This window comes from Cimex lectularius, unplaced genomic scaffold, assembly GCF_000648675.2.
Source record: "Cimex lectularius strain Harlan isolate CLEC.00 unplaced genomic scaffold, Clec_2.1 scaffold14, whole genome shotgun sequence".
Lineage (NCBI taxonomy): Eukaryota > Metazoa > Arthropoda > Insecta > Hemiptera > Cimicidae > Cimex > Cimex lectularius.
The window spans coordinates 3,035,112-3,055,856 of NW_019392637.1; the positions used below are offsets into that span (position 1 = coordinate 3,035,112).

At 39.8% G+C, this 20,745-nt stretch overlaps 2 protein-coding genes across 7 annotated transcripts in view; one reads left to right on the top strand and one right to left on the bottom strand.

The window, feature by feature from the left end:
• Nucleotides 1–17,208, bottom strand: part of LOC106671933 (E3 ubiquitin-protein ligase Zswim2-like) — a 67,297-nt gene extending 50,089 nt beyond the window's left edge. For 2 of the 5 annotated variants that reach the window (XM_014402928.2, XM_024226614.1), the window contains exons 1-7: nt 15,882–17,208; nt 4,530–4,819; nt 3,958–4,039; nt 3,839–3,897; nt 3,601–3,772; nt 3,283–3,539; nt 3,151–3,225 (exon numbers count right to left, since the gene is read on the bottom strand). In XM_014402928.2, the coding sequence (XP_014258414.2) occupies nt 3,151–3,225; nt 3,283–3,539; nt 3,601–3,772; nt 3,839–3,897; nt 3,958–4,039; nt 4,530–4,787 (903 nt within the window). In that variant the 5' untranslated portion in view covers nt 4,788–4,819; nt 15,882–17,208. Of the gene's footprint in view, nt 1–3,150; nt 3,226–3,282; nt 3,540–3,600; nt 3,773–3,838; nt 3,898–3,957; nt 4,040–4,529; nt 4,820–10,609; nt 10,686–15,881 lie in introns of those variants that run through there. The other 3 variants (XM_024226610.1, XM_014402926.2, XM_014402925.2) reach the window with 3 other exon arrangements.
• On the top strand, nt 10,709–20,152 carry LOC106671932 (acetylcholinesterase-like). 2 transcript variants are annotated; one of them, XM_024226605.1, is made up of 7 exons: nt 10,709–10,877; nt 17,312–17,470; nt 17,523–18,053; nt 18,115–18,235; nt 18,294–18,472; nt 19,432–19,688; nt 19,755–20,152. In XM_024226605.1, the coding sequence occupies exons 1-7, from the start codon at nt 10,728–10,730 to the stop codon at nt 19,906–19,908; spliced, it is 1,551 nt and encodes a 516-aa protein (XP_024082373.1). In that variant the 5' UTR covers nt 10,709–10,727; the 3' UTR covers nt 19,909–20,152. The 2 variants fall into 2 exon arrangements, with proteins under 2 accessions (XP_024082373.1, XP_014258407.2); XM_014402921.2 differs by lacking the exon at nt 10,709–10,877 and adding an exon at nt 13,074–13,357.
• Nucleotides 20,153–20,745: the final 593 nt, after the last annotated feature.

Consider the following 20,745-nt stretch of genomic DNA (forward strand, 5'->3'; position numbering starts at 1 on the left):
ATTAAAAGCGAGGAATTGATGAAATCTCGTTGCTGCTTTTTTGCCACTATCTGAAAATTCTCCATTATTGATGTCTGGGGAAAAAAACATTTCCGTCCACAAATGTGCCCTTTTATAATAGAATTCGCAGTTCTTCGGCCGATTGGAGCTTTAATCCAGGCAGAAACACTTCTAAGATTGAGATATTTCTCATTAAATGCGAGTAGCACATGAAATCTAGTAGTTGACTCGTTTCAGCTTATTTTTTTCAGGGAAAAAACACCAATTTCATCTTTTAGTTTAGAACCAATAGAATTTCAGCCAATTGGAGCTTCAATCCAACCAGAAATACCTATAAAATCGAGGAATTTGGCACTAAAATGGAAGATTTGATGAAATCTCGTTGCTGCTTTTTTTCGCCTGTTTTATCTGACAATAATCCGTTACTGTCCATAAATTTCCACTTTTATAATAGATTCAATAGATTTCCGGCTAATTGGAGCTTTAATCCAGGCAGATACCCCCACTAAGATCGAGATATTTCTCATTAAATGCGAGTAGATGAAATCTTGTGGCAGCGTCCTTTTATGCCAATTTTTATCGACAAATTTTCACTTTTATAAATGCATGGAATAAGTACTACAATCTACCAGATTATCCATATTACTTTAGGAGAATCTTGGCTTAGAAGGTTGATTTGACCTGGTGGTCAGTGGTCATTACATTGTGGGATTATGTGACAAGAATAACATGTAACTTTCATTTTCGGATCGATGGCCATGTATCATCGAGCTTTTCTGATATAAAAATGGTAAAAGAAATCGGGGGTAGCGGTACATTTTGATAATTACTGCCACTGGGTGGGGGGTGGAAAGTTGGAAACGCTTCCGAGTTTATATCCGACGCCCCCGGCGCGGGACTTAATAGCGAAGCCCTCGCGGTGGGGGGGGGTCCGGGGACTTATTTACACAAACGCCCTTTTAAGAGGGTTTAGCGTTTTGTTTACACTTTCAACCTTTCGTCCTTCCGCGTAGGTCCAATTAATCCAACAGGATCGCGGGTTTTTTCCTCCCCCCGCCTGGGCTTCGAAGATGTCCACCCCCAGTGAAAACCACCCCCGCCCCCGTAGAAAGAGAGAGAGAACGAGGCCCCCGGTCAGCCCACCCACAACCACCCCCACACTCACCTTGCATACTGAGCAGGAGTTGGTGGGAGAGAGACTGACCAGTGCATAAGAAGGAAAGCGATCAATACAGCCTATCCCAGCATCACCCTCTCCTCATCTAACTACCGTCTTACACTTCTACCGATCCTACAACTATGGACTTGCAAAATCCGACGTCGAGGGTGGCACAGCGCTCGGACGCCCTACCGCCCCCAACGTCCTCAACATCCCCATAAAATATAAACCCAATCTTTAACAGGCAGAAAACACCCAAACCCCTTTAAATTTTCAAAAAAATAAACATTCCGATCAACCCTTTAAGCGTATTTGCCTTATAAACAAACAGCATAACGTGCCCGACCACGAAGGAATGACTTCAGGCAGATAACAACTTTAAAACTACAAACAAAAATATTACGCAATAAAGAACAATATTAAATTTTTCCTCTACTCTTTTAAATAAAAAGAGCACGGTGAGGCAAACATCAGAAATCAACATCGGTCACCCTTGCCCGGGGTTTCGAGAAAAATAAGCTCTTTATTACCTTCAAGATAAAAATAAAGAATCAAATAAGTAGACAAGCAATAAAATAAATGAAAAACGTTATCGCTACGTCGTGATCGCATGAGCCGATAGGTCCCAACACCCAAAACCGTAAAGAAAAATCAAAAGCACTAGGTGAAAAATGAAAGAAACAATAAACAACAACAAAGAAGAAGAAGATAAGGTACACAGGCAAGGTTAAAAATGTTAAATGATATAGAGAAGAAAGAGCTGTGTGAAGCTTACAAACAAACAGGAGAAATAAGAGGCTGAATTCTGATCTAAAAGGGTAAAAATTGAGAAGAAAATGAAGCAGAAAATATTTTGGTATTTTTCTACACATTTCAGTTACTTATCTTCTGCACCTGCTCTATTTGGTTTCCTTATGTCATTTCTAGTTCTCAGTCAACGCTTGCCTTTCATCTATCTACCTTACTTGCAAACATTATGATGGTCTTAGTTTTAATATAGATGGTATATACCAAAAGAGAAGCGCACAAAAAGCAAGTCTTTTATCCAGATATAACAAGAGCCAAAGGCAAAAGAAATTATATGGAAAATGTCATCTATAGGTTTTATTGTTATTTTGTTAATTTTGTGTTGATACTTTATTTTGAAACTTAAAAAAGCGAAATATTTTCAAAAATACATGTAACATTACACCTGTCCACTGATTATACCGTTAATACGAAAAGTACGGCAGTCTACAGCGGTTTTAATGATCGTGATGACGATTTAAACATACGGCTCTTTCAGGTGGCATAAACAAAAAGGGAATATTATAAAACATAATCATATATATTACATAACATATAATATTACCGAAAGAAAACAGCAGCAAAAGATTGTATATTGGTCCTATAGTGTAGGTCATCTATAGTTTTTATTGATATTTTATGCTGATCCTATATTTTGAAACTTGAAAACTGATATATATATATTCTTGGGGATTTGTAAAAATACTTTTCACATTACACCTGTCCACGGATTATACCGTATATACGAACAGTATGGCAGTTTAAAGCAGTTGTGATGATCATGATGACGATTTAAACCTAGGGCTGTTTCAGGTGGTAGAATCAAAAAGGGAATCATATAAAAAATCAAGTCTGTTAGTGAGGGAACACAAGAGCCAAAGCTTAGTAGTCGTTCGATGGCATGTATCACCTAGGATTTACTATATTTCATTAATTTTGTGTTGATCCTTTGTTTCGAAACTTTTAAATATAGAAGTGGGGCTTTTTGGTAGGAATTTATCGCCGGGGGCGGGAAAAATAAAAAAGCGGCCGCACCCTGTCACCTGGAATAAAAGAGGGGATATACCGGTATGATATAATTCCACGGGGTAAGACGGATGGTCCGGCCAGTTAATCCCGGACCGGGTGGCTGCGGAGGCGGAGATGGTGAAAACGACACCCCCTCAAAAAAGGGATGAAATTTGTTCAGAAGATAAACTGCTTACCGTTTTCGCTGCGAGGCCGTGTTTGGCGTGCATGGAATAACGGACGGAGTTGACGCACTGGGCGCAGGCGCGTATCTGAAAAGCGCAAGATTGAGAACAAAGTCCGAAAGGGATAAAGTTAAAATTAAGCACCTGGGGGCATCTCAAGCACTTGTAAAGAGAGCCGAACACCTGGTTTTCGCAGTAGGTGCAGTAGGTCTCGTGCTTCGGAAGCGCTGCGAGCTTGGGTGGTCTCGTCCTCCTCATAGATAGTCGCAGCTCGGGCAGGCTGGAAAAATGACCCCTGCACATCGGGCACGTCAGGTTCCTCGGGTCGTCCTGATGCCTCGCCACCACCTCCATGCAGTGGCCGTGCATCCCCTGGCCGCAGCCGTACGTGCAGTAGACAACTGAAAAAACCAATAAAACCATAAAATCAATCCTTTATTTACCACCCCTTCGGAAATTTACTCGGTGATCTTTTAGCGACAAAAGGCTCCAAGCAGATCGGGCAAGGGTCGTCCTTGTCCACTATCCTCTTCCTGACCGGCTTGTTGGACGGGTTCCTCACTGGCATCCTTTTCGGATTGGTCAGTTTCTTGGGGTAGAGGCATTCTTCCAGTTCCCTTTCCGTCATCCCCAGCTGGACAAAAAATACTGAAACTGCTGTTTCTCAGTAAAATAGTCTTACATCACAATAATCTCTCACTACACATTCATCCATTGCTGTTTCCCTCCAGAGCTGTTCTATCATCCCCAAGCAAGCCTCTAAGGAAAATATAACACACTTTATTCTCTATAACCTTTCTAAATTATAACCTTATTCACTTGTAACCGATAGCAGTTCAATCGCCCAACGCAAGACAATAAGCGTTTTGTAAATGGTCCTCCTTTTCTTTACATAACCTTTCTAAAATATAACCGTATTTTATTTGTAACCTCATATATTTCTCAGGGATCATGCTATCATTCATTTTTTTCTATAACTCTCCATAGCTGTTCTATCAACCCCAAGCAAGCCACTAACGACAATATAACCTACTTCTCGCTCTACGACCTTTCTACAATATTACCTTATACTTGTCTTACTTATTTTTGGCCTCATTTATATCAAAAGTACCAGTTATTCTATTACCCTCAAGCAAGCCACTAACGACAATATAACCTCCTTCACCCTTTATAACCTTTTCTCATTATATCCGTATAGTTGACACAATATTACAAATATTGCACTTTCGACATACCATTTTTAATCTAATTATGCGCATACCTACTTAAGTTAACCAATATATTTATGTATATATCTAAACATACAGCAGTCTGTTCTAACATAAATGGCTATATAAATCTGGGCTAACTTGTAACATAAATTTACACTTAGTCTCACTCAACCTGTTTACCTGGTAGCAAATTGGGTTCGATGGCCTTATGGCCAGCTTCTTCGTGAGTACCCAGACAATGTGGACGCAGAGGTCCTTGGTCATCCTGAAACAAGGGCAGGTGCAGGAATGGCTCTGGCCCAGGCAGACCCGGAAGGGGGTTCCTCCTCGTTCGGCGATCGTCCAAGCGGCCGGTCCTGCCTCGCGGACCAGGTACAGGTCGGCTTTTTCCGCCCTCTCCAGCGAATCCTGAGCCACCCTGGAGCACGCCCGGTGCATCCTTGTTCAGACCATCACGAGTAGTCCTTCATCTGAAATTTTTAAAACGGGATATAATTGCGTGAACCGAGTGTCGTAACCTGAAGGATTATTCATGGATAACGGGATCAATAGGGTCGACAGGTCGACATATCCGTAGTTGATTTATTGTCTAATCCGGACACAGCGTTTCAAAGAGGTCGCAATGGGGCGGATCAAGGACTCGCGCGGGACTTCGCCATCCTTGAAACTTCGTTAAGGTCATACAGGCATTCCTGACCACTTTCACCGAGACGGAGGTCGCGAACTGTACCCGGCAATTTGGATTTTGCCCAACCGCATTTATCCGTCCAGTCGTTTGTCATCTCGGTTTCGAAGATCCGGATGTTATTACGAGGATCCTGGTCAGAGATAAAGATAATCGCCGGATCTTATTCGAGGAGCCTGGATTTTCATAAGCTTTGAAGCGGCCGAAGTTAAACACGGTTGTTTTAAGAAAAGGAGACAGAAAAACGTTTTCAAAATTAACCAATATGTCAGGGTTAACACGAAGAAAGCTTACAGAAAAGTCAATTCAAATGTCATCTCACGACATCGAAGAGTACGAAGACTCTTTGGACACGTTTCCTTTTCTGTTCAATTTCGATCAAGTCGGGTTCAGGGCAACGCGATTTTATTGTCTCCGTAGCCCTTTACGATGAGCGCGTAACAGGTGTCGCGGGATGACTCGAGCTACACAAAATATATTAAAAGAAAAGAAGGGAAAAAAACAGAGACATACCGGATATATTGCACTCGGCCGAGCAGCGAGACGACGAGTGAGCCGAAGACCCGGAACCGACGCCCTGGCAACGTTTACGATGAGTCAGGGATCGGTCGATTTTTTTTTCACGGATGGACTACCCCCGGGCTTCCAGGTGGGCGTGATGAACAATCAAAACGGCATAACTTGTAAAGATAATAAAGAAAGCACATGCTTAGGAAGGAGGCCACTCATATCTAAGACCACCTGACACGAATAAAAATTTTAGTAGATCTAAAAGAGGGTCGAAAAGATAAAAAAAAAGCCATTCGAGGAGGTTCCTTTGTCCAAAATACCCTTATTTCATAACCTTTTGTCTTTATAACCTCTACACATTACCTACTCCACAACCTTATATAACCTCCTGCCTAGAACACACATACCATCTCGTCCTAGTTTTCAAAGGGAAACCACTGTCCTTAAAAGTGCGCAGGATGACATGGTGTTCGAGTCAGGAGGTTATACTTAGGTAATATGTAAAGGTTATAAAGACGTAAGGGTACGAAATGATGAAGAACGTTTCTAAATGTTTACCGATTGAATTAAAGGCACTTTTAAGGACATAAGTTTTGCTGATGTACTAGGACGGGATGGCATGTCTGTACGAGACAGGAGGTTATACTGTCGTAATATATAGAGGTTATGAAGACATAATGTTATGAAATGACGCAGAATGTTTATTAATGTTTAAATAAATAATCTTATCTCATTATAACCTCCTGCTAAGAACACATATGCCATCTCGGCCTGGTACATCAGCAAAACCTCTGTCCTTACAAGTGACTTTATTTCAATCTGTACGTACCTTACGTATTACCTCAGTATAAACTCCTGACAACGGGCAACTTTTGAAGATAAGTCCTTTTTACTTAGGGTTTGCTGAAAGGCAGTACAATCAGACACAATTTTGAATGGAGTACCAACTAAATATACTCGGAACTTCTTAACAGCTTCGATCACTGCTAAAGCCTCAGGTTCATAACTCGAATATTTCTTGAGCGTTTCATCTTTCTTTTTACGCATGAAGTACAGGATGAAAACTTCCTCTCTTCTCGGCCTTTTGTAAAAGAATCGGTCCATAACCATCCTTAATTGCGTCCGTATGAAGTTCGGTTTCAGCCATTGAGTCATAAAGAACCAAAACAGGTGCTTCGCACAGTTTCTGTCTTAAGAGGTTGAAAGTTACTAGTTGATCCGAAGTCAACATCACTGGTCCTTTAGGGTTGCCCTTTAAAAGTTCCATCAAGAGTAAAGCCAGAAACACACTTACCCGATTGCTACGCCATGCGACGCTACCCGACGCAAATCAAAACTCCGATTTTTCCATATTGTTGCATTACCCCCGTGCACATCTACCCGATGCTATGCCACGCTAACCTACCGATCCCCACTGTCCAGATTTTCGTCGGGTCGCATCGAGTACAGTCGAAGACAAAAGAACCGGACGCTCATATTTTTATTCAAACTACATTATTATTGTCGTTATATTAATTACAACATACTTATTTTAATATAAACCAAATTAACTGTGATTAAAAATTAATTAGTTTTTATTTAAAAAATTAATTTTAATGGTTTGGTAGAAAATTAATCAAAACACTGGAATACGATTTTTTGATATAATGAATTTAACTGACAATTTATTGTACTCGCTTCGGCGGTACATAAACTAAAATTGGAACAATTTATTACACGGTTTTGCTCATAAAATTTAATTAACAATCTATTTCATAGTTTTGCTCGTAAAATCACACCATTTTGTAATGTCGGGTAGCATCAGAACAGGACACTCATATTTTTTGTAGTTTATTTCAAACTAAGTACATGTAATTTTGTCGTTATATTAATTACAACGTGTTATTTTAATGTAAACCAAATTAATCGAGATAAAAAATGCATAAGTTTTTATAAACATTGTTTAATTATGATGGTTAGGGTAACTTTATTTAAAACAATTAAGTTTAACAAACAATTTATTAAATGGTTGTGCTCATAAAATTTAACTAACAGTTTATTACAAGGTTTTGCTCAAAATAGTGCATTAAGAACAAAAGATGCGTTGCGATTGTAATAGTGATTTTGTGATAAACGCTGTGGACTGTACGCGACGGATAGATGTGCACACCCCACCAAAACGTGGCAAGGCGTCGGGTAGCATCGGGTAGCGTCGCATGGCGTAGCATCGGGTAAGCGTGTTCCTGGCTTAAAGCAATTTTTGCATAATCCTGGATAAATTTTCTAAAATGGCCAGTAAGGCCCAAAAAATGATTTCAAAGTTCGGTAAGTTTTCGGTTTGGGGAAATTTTCTATGGCTTTAGTTTTATATTCAGACGGTCGAACAGTGTTTTTTTTACTAAATGTCCTAAATATTCAATAGTTGTTTTAAATAATTAGCAGTTCTTCTAATTAACGTCTGAACCGTATTCAGAACCACGACGAATTACAATTTCTAAATTTTTCGCCGCTTCAGTTTCATCTTTTCAAGGAAAGATAATATCATCAAAACACAAAATCATAACTTTTTTGTAAATCAAGTCAAGAAAAATACACACCTTACAACCTCACATACCTTACAAGAACAGCAGGGGAATTACCCAATCCAAACTGGGCTCGTAAAAATTTGTTATGTCCAGCTGGGAAACGCATGTATTTGCGGCTTTTTTCGCCTACAGGTACATGAAAAAAAATCCGTTTTTCAGATCAATCGAGCTAAAAATGGTGGCACCTTGTGACTGGTCATAGGGTGTCGGTCTTTAATTATCTCTTTGTTGAGATGGAAATCGACGCATTTTTTTTTTTTTTGTCAATCCCATCCCAAATTCTTCTTGATCCGTCCTTTTGCGGAACCAGCACGAGTGGGCTTGCAACTTCCGTATCACTAGGTTCTATAATATTGTTCTCTAACCATTCACCGACTTGAGCATTAACATCTACCATTTATGCTCTTGAAAGTCATCGAGGATGTGAAAAAACAGGATCCGTATCGGATAAAATTATTCTCATTTTAACGACACAACTTTGATTTTATCTGGCTTGTAACTATCCTTTAGTTCTTGGACGAATGATTTACATTTGGGTATACCAACGTCTAGTTCTTGAATTTTCATATTAATTAAAAATTCTTGGGTAATTTTTTTTCTGACACAAAAATACTCTTATTTTAACAATCCATTATATTTCGTGGTCTGATTTACCAAATAACTTCTTTCAATTAATTAATCTTTATGTAAGGTATTGGTTGAAATGAAATAGTGTCACGAGGGGGATTCGAACCCACGACCTTCCGCTAAATACTCCGCAGCTCTATCACTTGAGCTATCGTTACTTCGATCCATTCGGGCATTTGAAAAATGGCAAAAAGGAGGAAAAATTCGAAAGGTAGGTTTAAGATGGGAAGTTGGTGTCTGACTGGATCGAAGTCACAATAGACCAAGTGGTAGAGCAACGGCGTATTTAGCCGAAGATCGTGGGTTCGAATCCTTCCACTACAACTTATGATTTTTCCTTCTTGAAGGTGAGATAATAGGTCATCTTTTTGTTTTTCTTTTTTTTGCCTATGAGAACCATCTTGTTTCCTTTGTCCGATCTAGTGTTTAACAATCTTCATTATTTTTTCAAAACTCATTCAACATTTTTACATTTTTCTTAATCCTAAATTCGTATCTGTCTAATGAGGTGTTGTTTTTATTTTTATTATGAAAGTTTGTCATTATATTGGTTACTACCGCCCTAACTTCCCCTTTCTGGTTTTCATCCTGTTCTTTACTTAGAAAAACCAGTTCGCTGATTGTATCCATGACTGTCTTGCTTGTTAATTTACTTTTCACATTAAATTTTGGTCCAACTGACAATATTTCAACTACTTCGTCCGATATAGTCTTATCTGTCAGGTTTACGACCCAGTCCAGTTGGACTTCATTGGGCTCCCTAGAAATTCTTCTGTTTCTTTCATTTAATAGGTTATCTAGTATTTTATTTACTTTTAATTTTCGTTTGTTCTTTTCCCTGTCAATGAATTCTCTCTGTTTTCTTCTAAATTCAGTAATGATATGGGGGGGGGGGAATCTTTCCATTTAGTTCGTTTTGTTTGGTAGCTGTCTCTTTCAAATCCTTTAATCTGGGAATAAGCAATGCTTATATCCAGGTTCAAGATTTTCTTTTTAGAGTTATAAAATATGGAATCTAGTTTTATGATGTGTTACTGTGCTCACCGGTACAATACGTTTGTCCACTTTTAACACGTTATTAAGATAATTAAAAAACATTGTTTCTTCTACATTTTACCAAGAATTTTTTCTTGAGTTGGGCGTTTAATAACTTATTATTTAGTGAAAACCATTTCTTAAAACTTCACATTATTTGTGTTCCGTGTTCCTCAGCGATCTGTCTATAGAACATACCTTCTCCCCGATGTACTGGCATGTCCGTTGATATCTCCCATGATTCGAGTAACAATGTTTTCTTATATTTCGACCTCAACAGTTTAACTTATGATTTTTCTTTCTTGAAGGTGGGATAATAGATCATCTACACATAAACACCCTTCACTACATTAACTTTTTCATTCTTATATAAAGACACTCTCGACACGGCACGCAAGGATGGCACAATTACACAGAAGACAAAGACTTTGAGCCCTGAAGATGATCTCAATTAAGATCGAAACGTTGGCACGATAAAGAAAATGTTTTTCTGAAACCTACATCACACCAGACCGCATCTCACGATTTCTAAATAAACTTATATAAAGATTTTTAACAATAATTTCCGCGTTTTTCAAAAATTCTCGCCCAAGTAAAATCGAGACATTCAGTATAGTATCATCGGCTAAGGAAAATCTGTCGTCGGAAAAGTTACGAACTATTTCGTCCTATAACGCAATATCACATGAAAAGGAACCGCGGGTTTCAACTGAAAATCCGCCAAGTCCCTGGATATCATTAGAAGGTTTTAATAATGGCTTCCCGAAAGCAGCATATGCGGATGGTCTCATAATATTTACTTCGAACCAGTGTCAATAAATGAAATGAAAAATACTCACCAGCAATGTTGAGAGCGAGGCGGCAGCATTCGTCATCCTTTGATGTTATGATTTTGGAGGGAAAAATACTCCCGGCAGCAGGCGAGGTGTGCAAGCACGATGCGCAGAATCGTCCGGAATGGCGCGAACCTTTTTTTTAGGTTTTTCAATCCTCTTTGATTTATCGCCGAAAGTCGTAAACAAACACTTTTTCTGCGATGTTGGATGTTCTGCCGACTTACAGCTAGGTGTCCAAAATTTCCGCACTTGGGTTTCGAGGAATGTGCATGTATGATCTTTTCCACAATTTTAGCCTCGGAACGTTTTTCGGTAGCCGATTTACCGGGTGTCTTATTAAATTCGGCTGAAATATTTTCTCCCGCTCCCAATTAGCCTTCCGATTATCCAAATTCTGCTTCAACTTTTCGTACATGCCCAGTCTCTTCTTAAAGTCCGCTAAATCTGAAGCTCTGATAATAATCATGGATGTTTCGTCGACATCTCCTTCTCAGAAATTAATTTTAGTCGACAATAAAAAGCTTTAACCTTCTCGTTCGGCTTTTCCTTCGTATTCGAAAGAATTCGGTGGATCTCCGCAGTTGAAATTTTAGGCTCAACCTCGTCTAACAGACTTATTCTGGGCGTTTTCCAACTATTAAAACCTGCCTCACTTATGATAAACAATTAAACTGCCCCTTTTATTGATTTTTTGGCGAATACGAGCTTCTCCAGGTCCGTCTACTTCATAAGCATCACACTCAATTCAATTTGTTTGATCCATTTTACAACAGTAAACGCATCATCGCCGGAAAATCAAACTGTCAAATCCTGTAAATCTCTCATCGAAAAGCATAGGGATTTCTTACCCACATTGTCTTGATTTTTTTCGGCATATTTACTTCTCGTCGTCTTGTTTGTATTATTATTCTTTCTTCTTTTCTTTATACGCGTCACTTTCTTTACTCGAAACGAAAGTACAAATGTTTCAAATCCGAGAACCGACACAAATCGAGAACAAAAACAAGTAACCTCCTCTTAGCAAGCCAGCGACCCCCAACTTTGCAGTTAAATTGGATAAGTCAATGGCTAATGAAATTGTACTTGCAACGACTTATGAATTTTATTGATTACAAGCAACAAAAATAAAACTTAATTACACAATTTGAATAAAATAATCGACACAGCGCACACGATAAACATCTATCCTTTTTTAACAACCAAATCTAATTTCCTTCTACCCTGCCGCTTGGCGCACCTCAGGTCACTTCCGACATATATGTATAAAACTTTTGCATCATTTCATAACCTTACGTCTTTATAACCTGTACATATTACCTCAGTAAAACTCCTAACACGAACACAAAATGATTAAATATTAAATCCATTTGGCTCTTGAAGACCATAATTGACTTATCATGCCCATGCCAGCCATTTATCGTTTGTAACTTCTTCCAACCTTTATAAACTTTGTGAATTATAACAGCATACTAACCTTATTTTTTAACCTCATATAAACATATACAGAGAAAAGCAAAAAAAAACCTCATATACGTCGCAGGTACCATATATTCTTCCATTTTCCTACAACTGTGCAAAACGTCAAGAAAGCCATTAACCACATTATAACCTTCTTCACCAGTCACACCTTGTCTTCATTATAACCTTATTTATTTGTAACTTTATACAAGCCACTACAGTGTATGCAAGCAGCATATATTAATCCATTTTGTCTGTCTTATTATCTTAAACAAGCCAGTAACCATTTTGTAACGTCTATCACTACGCATAATTTTTCTTAATTAAAACCTCAAACATGGTACATTCTTGTAATAACATAACCTTACATAACATCGTACATTTTCAGGCACTATACATTCATTCATTTTCTTATGACTATCCATAGCCGTTGTCATCCCCAAGCTTCTCACGAACCATTTTATAACCTCGTTCACCTTAACTATAGCCTATCTATATTACTACCTCATACAACCTTACTTATTTTTAACCTTATTATTTCCCCTTGACCAGTATGGCGATATCGTCTGTGTAGTCTTTGTTTGACGTTCTGTTTGGGTGTAAGGTTTTCTGTGTATTGTACATTATTCCTTCCTTCTGTGCTCTACATATCTCCGCTGACCGAAAACGAAACGACCATTAGGTTTATTCACCCCAGAATCCGGTATAACCGATTCCCTCTTACGTCCGCGTTTAAAATTCGGTCGATCGGAATCGGTGGGCAGAAAAAGGAAAGCAACCGTCTCGATCTCAGGCAATTACGTATTGCGTTGAGATAGTTTCTGCAGAAGTGTTTCCGTTCCGCCAGGTCGTCTTGAAGAAACGAATCCATAATCAAAAGGAAAAGCCGAAGCGTGCCGGCATTTCGCCCTGGGTCCGTGTCGCAAACGGCCTTTTGTTCCGATATTCCGCCGCGGCTCAGCTCCCCCCCAGGTCCGCGGGGCCACCACGCAAACGGGGGATCCAGAAGATCGTGAAATGTCAGTTCTGTCCCCGCTCTTCTACGAGCGGTGCGCGCGCGCGTCTCGTCCAATTTTGAAACCGTGCCATTCACGACGTCTTACCCGGCGACGCGAGATGTTACTCTTAACGTTCCTGGCTTTGATCTCCTCAGCCCTAGGGGACGCCATCACCCTCCAGACGGAACACGGACCTGTCAAGGGTCGGGTCGCCGTCAAGGACGGTGTCAAGCCCTACGTCGCCTTCGTCGGCATACCCTATGCCCTTCCTCCCATCGGACAGCTCAGGTTCAAGGTAAATAACCGATTTAAACAACACAGAAACCAAGACCCATGATGTCCACAGTCTCCCAAAGAACCACAGCCGTCGCTAATTCCCCAAATCTAAGGGTCAAGTCTTAAAAAATAACACACCCTAGGAAAGAACAATCTGAAAAATCAGTCCCTTCCTTACGCTTTCCTGACACATCCTCTCTTCGACCACTGTCGACAAACCAAGAAAAAACTTAACACATCGAGCTTTGTTTTATCCGCTTTTAAACAAACATAAAACATGCGAAAAAAGAAGAAATGCCGCAAAAGGAATTACAAGGTTGAGGTCGATTGTGTAGAAAGTAAAAGTAGTAAGGAAGGAACGCAAGTTTTATTTTTAAACACGGCGTCTAACGTCCGTTTGCTTCCTTCTACTCTTTTATTTAAAAAATACTTCGTTTTGTTTATATAAATAGCTTTATCAAGGTGAAAAAGTCACGACCTCGTCAAAAACCCTGCGCTCAACAGTCGGTGCTATGTCAACGAGAAACACAGCAAAAAGCGCATGAAAGCCATAAAAAACACACACGAATACAATTAATTTTATTAAATCTAATAAATAAATCAGAACCGGAGATTTAAACCTTTCGAAAAGTTTTTGCCGATTGCATCCCCAATTTTTCCCTCTTATAATGGCATAAATTAAAAACCAATTGGTCGTAGTTTCGGTAGCTTGCAAGCGATTCAAGTAACGTCCAATTTGGATAAAATCCACAGGAGTTGTGGATTTTTCCAATCACCTCAAACTAAGTCAATTGCCAGCGATAATTTTCAGATTGTGAAAATTAGTTTTCATTTTTTTCTAACGCAAATATTTTGGCCTATTTTACTCAGAAAAAAAAACATCGGATGATAACCTGGGAATACAATCAGCTTTCTATCAATCTCGACCACTTATTCACTCTACTAACTCACTTACCCTTAATGACTCACTGACACTCACTCAATCTCCATCTCACTAACTCTGACTCACTCATTCAATCACTAACTCTCTCTTTCACTCTCTCACTCACTCACTCTGACTCTTTCATTCTCTAACTCACTCACCATTAATGACTCACAGTCACTCACTCACTCTTCACTCGATTATTCATTTACCAACTCTATCTCACTCATTCTCTTATTCACTCGCTTACTCCCTCACTACTGTCCGTCACTCAATCACTCATTTACTCACTAACGCACTCTCAGTCTCCCTCTCTCATTCACTCGATAAATCATTCCCTCATTCACTCACTTACTAACACACCGTCATTCACTCACTCTCAAACACTCACTGTCACTCATTCATTTTCACGTTAATTGTAAGAGAGGTCGTCCGTGACTAAAACTTGCTAGATTTCTTAAATAAAACTATATTCAATCTCTCATTGTTATTCACTCTCTCTCTCTCTCACACTCTCTCTCTCTCTCTCTCTCTCATACACTCACTCACACACACACACACACACACATACACACACACACACACACACACACACACACACACACACACACACACACACACACACACACACATACTTGCTCTCTTATTCACTTACTCCCTCACTCTCAATTACTCACAGACACTCACTAACTCGCTACCAATGACTGTCTCTTCTAACTCACTCATCTCTCTCTTTCTCTCTCTCTCTCCCTCCCTGATCTCTTTCTGTCTCTCTCATTCACTCTTTTCGTATTCCCTTACGCCTTCACTCTCAATGTCTCACAGCCACTCATTCACTCTTTCCTAATGACTTCCTGTCACTCACTCGCTCTCAATGATTCCTCTTCTAACTCACTCGTCTTTCTCTCCCTCCCTCTCACTCCCCCTCTTTCTCTCTCTCTCTCCCTCTCCTAACTCTCACTGACTCCCTGATATGTCTCTCACTCCCTCTCTCTCTCATTCACTTACTTCCTCACTCTCAATAATACCCACTCATCCACTCTTTCCCAATGACTCCCTGTCACTCACTCGCCCTTAATGACTCTCTCTTCTAACTGACGCATCTTTTTTTTTTCTCTCTCTCTCTCTCTCTCCTGACTCATTCACCCCCTAATCTCTGTCTCTCATTTTATCTCGTCGTCTAATGAAGGTTTGACGAGAAGAAATGCTATACACTAAATAAGAAAAAAATATATATAAAAAAAAGAATAAGAAATGACACAGAATCGGAAGTCTACCTTGTGTAACCCCAATTCGATGTGAATCGCCGACTCCTTAATATGCAAGGACTTTATGAATATGCTGAGGGGATTTCCTCATTTTTTGACGGGCGTGTGTTTGAAACGGAAGAGAGAGAAAGTAAAAGCGAATCGGCCTCTTCCGACACACAGGCCTCAATAAATAATAACAATGAGGACAAGTAACACCGGTAATTATAATAATAATAATTATTATTTTGTATCAAGGAAATAAGGCGTCGGGCCGTGTAAGGTGTAAGATTGAAATGAAATTTTGCAAAAATTTGACATATGTTTTATGTCAAAATATGTTTTGATCGTTGGGATTTTAAGATTTTTTTTACCTTGGATCCTCCTGGCTTCTTCCTTTCGTCATCATCATCACAGGATCGTGTCGAAAAAGAAAACGGTGGTCGTCAAAGAAAATTGGAAAAAGAAAAACCGAAGGAAATCCTGGCGTGAGGACGGGGATTGAGAAACGAAACGACGACAACTTGGGAGGGGAAAAATTAAAAAAACAAATGTTTACTGTAAAAAAAAGAAAAACCGGGGAAAAACATTTTTCTCATAAAAAAAATCATGAAAATTAATTTTAAACAATATAAGGAGAGAAAGAGCCACGAGAGATTGGGAACCGGCCCTAGACACGGTTCCCACGGGGAGTACTTCGCCACATTTTGCCACTTACTATCCGGATCGCGTGAAAATATCGACGTGGGTTTTGTCGCGTTTTTAATTTTTTTTCTTTTTTATATGGGAACTCAATGCTCCGGTTAAACGGAAAGAGTTCCGTTTCGAAAGACGGCGAAGGACGCGACCCGGAACATGCGGGACGTTGGTAAGGCCGTTTCCCAAGATCTACAACACCTCTACTAAACGCAACGACGTACTGATAGACCAAGGTTGATTTTGTCTGATATGAGACAGTCACACCCGTGACACAGCATAACACATGAACGGGGAGAGGACTGCTTGAATACTGAATGGACTATACGACCTTCTGACTGTATTCTATAGGTCCCGGGTCGGATAATCCCTCTAGATTAACAGTTCTTCTTTAAATCTGCAACACCATGTATAAAAATTTCACTCGCTAAAAGTCCGTGTCTTTGAGGAGAGCATCAGGCAGAATACTGTATACGACCTGACTGTAATCTATAGGTTCCGGGTCGGATAATCATTCTGGATTAATAATTCTTCTTTAAATCTGCACCACATATAAAACATCAAATGGTAACAATCTTTATCCTGATTCAGAGGGATTTGACTATGTACAATATGTACTGTACGACCTCGTGATGGATTGCATCCCAGGTCGGATAATCTCTCCATATTCATAAATCTTCCGTGAATCTGCAACACTGTATAAAAGATCAAATGGCAATCATCGTTATATTGTTTAAGAGGGATTTGTCTGGGTACTGTATGGACTATATGACCTCGTGATGGATTGCATCCCTGGTCGGATAATCTCTATATTCATAAATCTTCCGTGAATCTTCAACACCCTGTATAAAAGATCAACAGATAATAATATTTATCTTGATTCAGAGGGACTGTGTAATATATGGGCAATGTGACCTCGTGATGGACTGTAGTCCCAGGTTTGATAATCCCTGTAGATTCATAAATCTTGCGTAAATCTGCAACACCATGTATAAAAGATCAAACGGTAAAATCTTTATCTTAATTCAGAGGAATTTGACTGTGTATATGGACTATATGACCTCTTGATAGACTGTAGTCCCAGGTCTTATTATTTATTGACTTTTAGGACCCGGTTCCATTGCAAGATGGGAAGAATGTTCTCAACAACACCCTCTCCCACCCTGCTTGCCTTCAGCAAAGGCCAATAGTCGAGAACAACAACATGATGCTCACAAGCGTCAAAGGAGAAGAGGACTGTCTGTACGTCAGCGTCTACGCCCCTGTGGTATGTCTTTTATTTTCTCCTTTTCCATCTGCTTGACATGTTTGAATTCCAGACGGTCTTCTCCTTGAAAGACAAGCTGTTTCCCGTCATGGTGTTCATCCACGGCGGCGGATATATGTTCGGCTATCCCGAAGACTCTCCGTCGCGCTTCACCGATGAAGACGTGATCGTAGTTTATGTGACGTACAGGCTCGGACCTCTGGGCTTCATGGCCACTGGGGACGGCGTGATCCCGTCAAACGTCGGTTTGAAAGACCAGGCCTTGGCGCTCCGCTGGGTCCGAAGGTACATCAAGTCGTTCAACGGCGACCCGGACCAGGTGACCCTGGTCGGACAGAGCGCAGGTGCAGCGTGCGTCCACTACCACATGATGTCGCCAAGTTCCAACGGCACGTTCCAGAGGGCGATACTGCAGAGCGGATCGCTTTTTGCGCCATGGGCTGCGACGACTATGGATGAGATGAAGGAGAAGACCTTCTTCCTCGCATCGAAGCTCGGCTGTCAAGGCGATAGCAATGAAATCCTCAGCTGCATGCAGAACCTCGGAGCTGACGTCGTCGTCACCGCCCAGACTGTCTTCAACGTAAAACCATAAATTTACACCCCCAAAAAAACCCACACTCTAATCAACCTCACCTTTTCAGTTTTGGGACGTAGACCCAGTGACGATATTCGTGCCCGTTCTCACTGGAGAAACCCTCGTTGAGTCGAAGATGCCCATCCTCACCGGTGTCAACTCTTTGGAAGGCGGTTTAAAAGCATTCCGTAAGTACATAACGGCAAAAAAACAGTACGATCATAACAATTTTTTTTTCCGTCCCAGTCCTTAAAAACGCAAGCTCGGAAAAGATCGAGGACTTCTTGGACAACAAGGAGGACTTCCTTCGCCGCATGATGTTCCTGGGAGAGGACGATGAGAGCGTGAAGACGGCCCGGGTCGTTGTCACGAAATACCTGAAGGACGTCACGACAAAGAGGCAGCTCATTAAATCACTAGTGAACGTAAGCCAGCCATAATATTGCTACTACTTTACGTGATTTACATACGACACCCTACGAGGTAGATATTCCCTTACAATTTTTGATTTTTGTTTACTGCTATCTTCTTTGTCCAATATGGTTTGGATGAGCAAACCCAAAATTGGTACGGAATATTTTCAACAGCTAGTCTAGTGGTCTGGTTATTAGGTCACCAATGGAAGGGATTACCAATAGGGAAACCCTAGGAGTTTCATCCTTACAACTTAGGTGAGTATTTTAAGATCTACTTGTCCAATATGCTTTGGATGACCAAACTCAATATTGGTGTAGAATATTTTCAACTACCCGACTAGTGGTCTAGTTATTAGGTCACCAATGGACACAGGGAAATCCTAGGAGTTACATCCTTACAATTTGGGTGATTATTTTAAGATGTTTTTGTCCAATATGCTTTGGATGACCAAAACCAAAATTGGGAAGGAATATTTTCGACTCCAGTCTAGTGGTCTGGTTATTGGGTCACCAATGTACATAGGGAAACCCTAGTAATTACATTCTTACAATTTTTCATGCTCTTTTTCGTCCACAACATTTTGGATGACCAAAACCAAGAGAGTTGTGGAATATTTCTGACTCTATTATTACGAGTCTGGTAGTTATTTCACCAAAAAACGTAGTAAAACCCCAGGGGCTTCATCCTTCCCATTTGGGTGATTCTTTGATGAGATCTTCGTTGTCCAATATGCTTGGATCACCAAAACCAAAATTTGCACGATATATTTTCAACTGGGAGTAAAGTGGTCTGGTTGGTTGGTCATAGGGAAACCCCAGTAGTTACATGCTTTCAATTTGGGTGATTATTTCAAGATCTTCTTTGCCCAATATGTTTTGGATGACCAAAACCAAAATTGGTTGGAATATTTTCAATGGCCAGGATAGTAATCTGGCTGGTAGGTCCCGCATTAACACCGTGTTTTCAGTTTTACTCTGAAGTCTACTTCCTTGCGCCCGAGCTCGTGACGACAATGTACCACAAGGGCAAGATCTACACGTATGTCTACGACTACAGGGGTAGAAGTTGCGACCTGAGGGACATCCAGCTCGATGGCCTGTGCGGCCTCCATTCCGAGGAGCTTTCGATGCTGTTCAGGAAGGATGACGGGCCAATGGAAGAGCCGGAGGACGAGTTCTACGCCAGACAGCTGGCCAGACTGTGGGTCGATTTCGTCAAAAATGGGTAAAATCATTTATGAAGAAAGAAAGACAGAAAGAAGAACGAAGAAAGTTTTTTTTTTTCTTTTAGCGACCCTACACCAGGTGATGAGTCCAAGTGGAACCCGCTTGGAGAGAAGTTTGAATACCTGACGATGACCAAGGGCGGCTTCTCGATGAGGGAACACTTCCTCAAAAAGGTCTGGGGCCTCACGAACTTCTTGTACAAATTCAATCGAAATTGAAATTCGATCGCCTCCCTGGCCGACCTTGATGTACAACAATAAAAACAAAGATACTCAAATTTTACAATAATTTATAATTATTAGTATTTATTTTTTTATGATGTGTAATAATTGGTCTACTAGATTTTATTTTATATTTTTCTTATACAAACTTTACTAATTGACCATAACAGGAGGAAAGAACAAGTTGACGCCAATAAAATTAATTTATTGGGGCAAATCAATAAAAAATGACCTTTGTTAATTTTTCAATCGTCTATTTATTAAAAAAAATCCTTTTGTACTGATAGATTTTAGTTCATTCACCAAAGCCTGGAAAAAACTTTAATTTATTTTTTAATGGATTTGAGCCTTTTTGTTTAAAGTAAGTTTGGTCCAAAAATAATCTTTTGTTTAAAGTAAGTTTGGTCCAAAAATAATCCTTCCAGACGATTATTTTCGACAAAAGATATCCTCCCTTTTTGTTTAAAGTAAGTTTGGTCCAAAGAATCTGTCCAAAAATACAAATGGACGATTATTTTGGATGAATGATATCCGTGAAAAGGCCGAAAAACTGATCGTTCTGCATAATTTTTAGTTCACTCAGTAAATTTTGGTCCCTCCCAGCGGATTTTGGCCTTTTCTGTCTAAATTAAAAATTTTCAACCAAATCCAACCAAAAACACACCAAGAAAATGATTATTTAGAAAAATAAACCAATAAAAATATGTCAAATGTAAATGTTTTACCAGTAGATTTTAGTTCATTCAGTAAAGCTCAGAAAATTTTGGCCTTTTCTGTCTAAATTAAAAATTATCAACCAAATCCAACTAAAAACAAACCAAGAAACTTAACTGG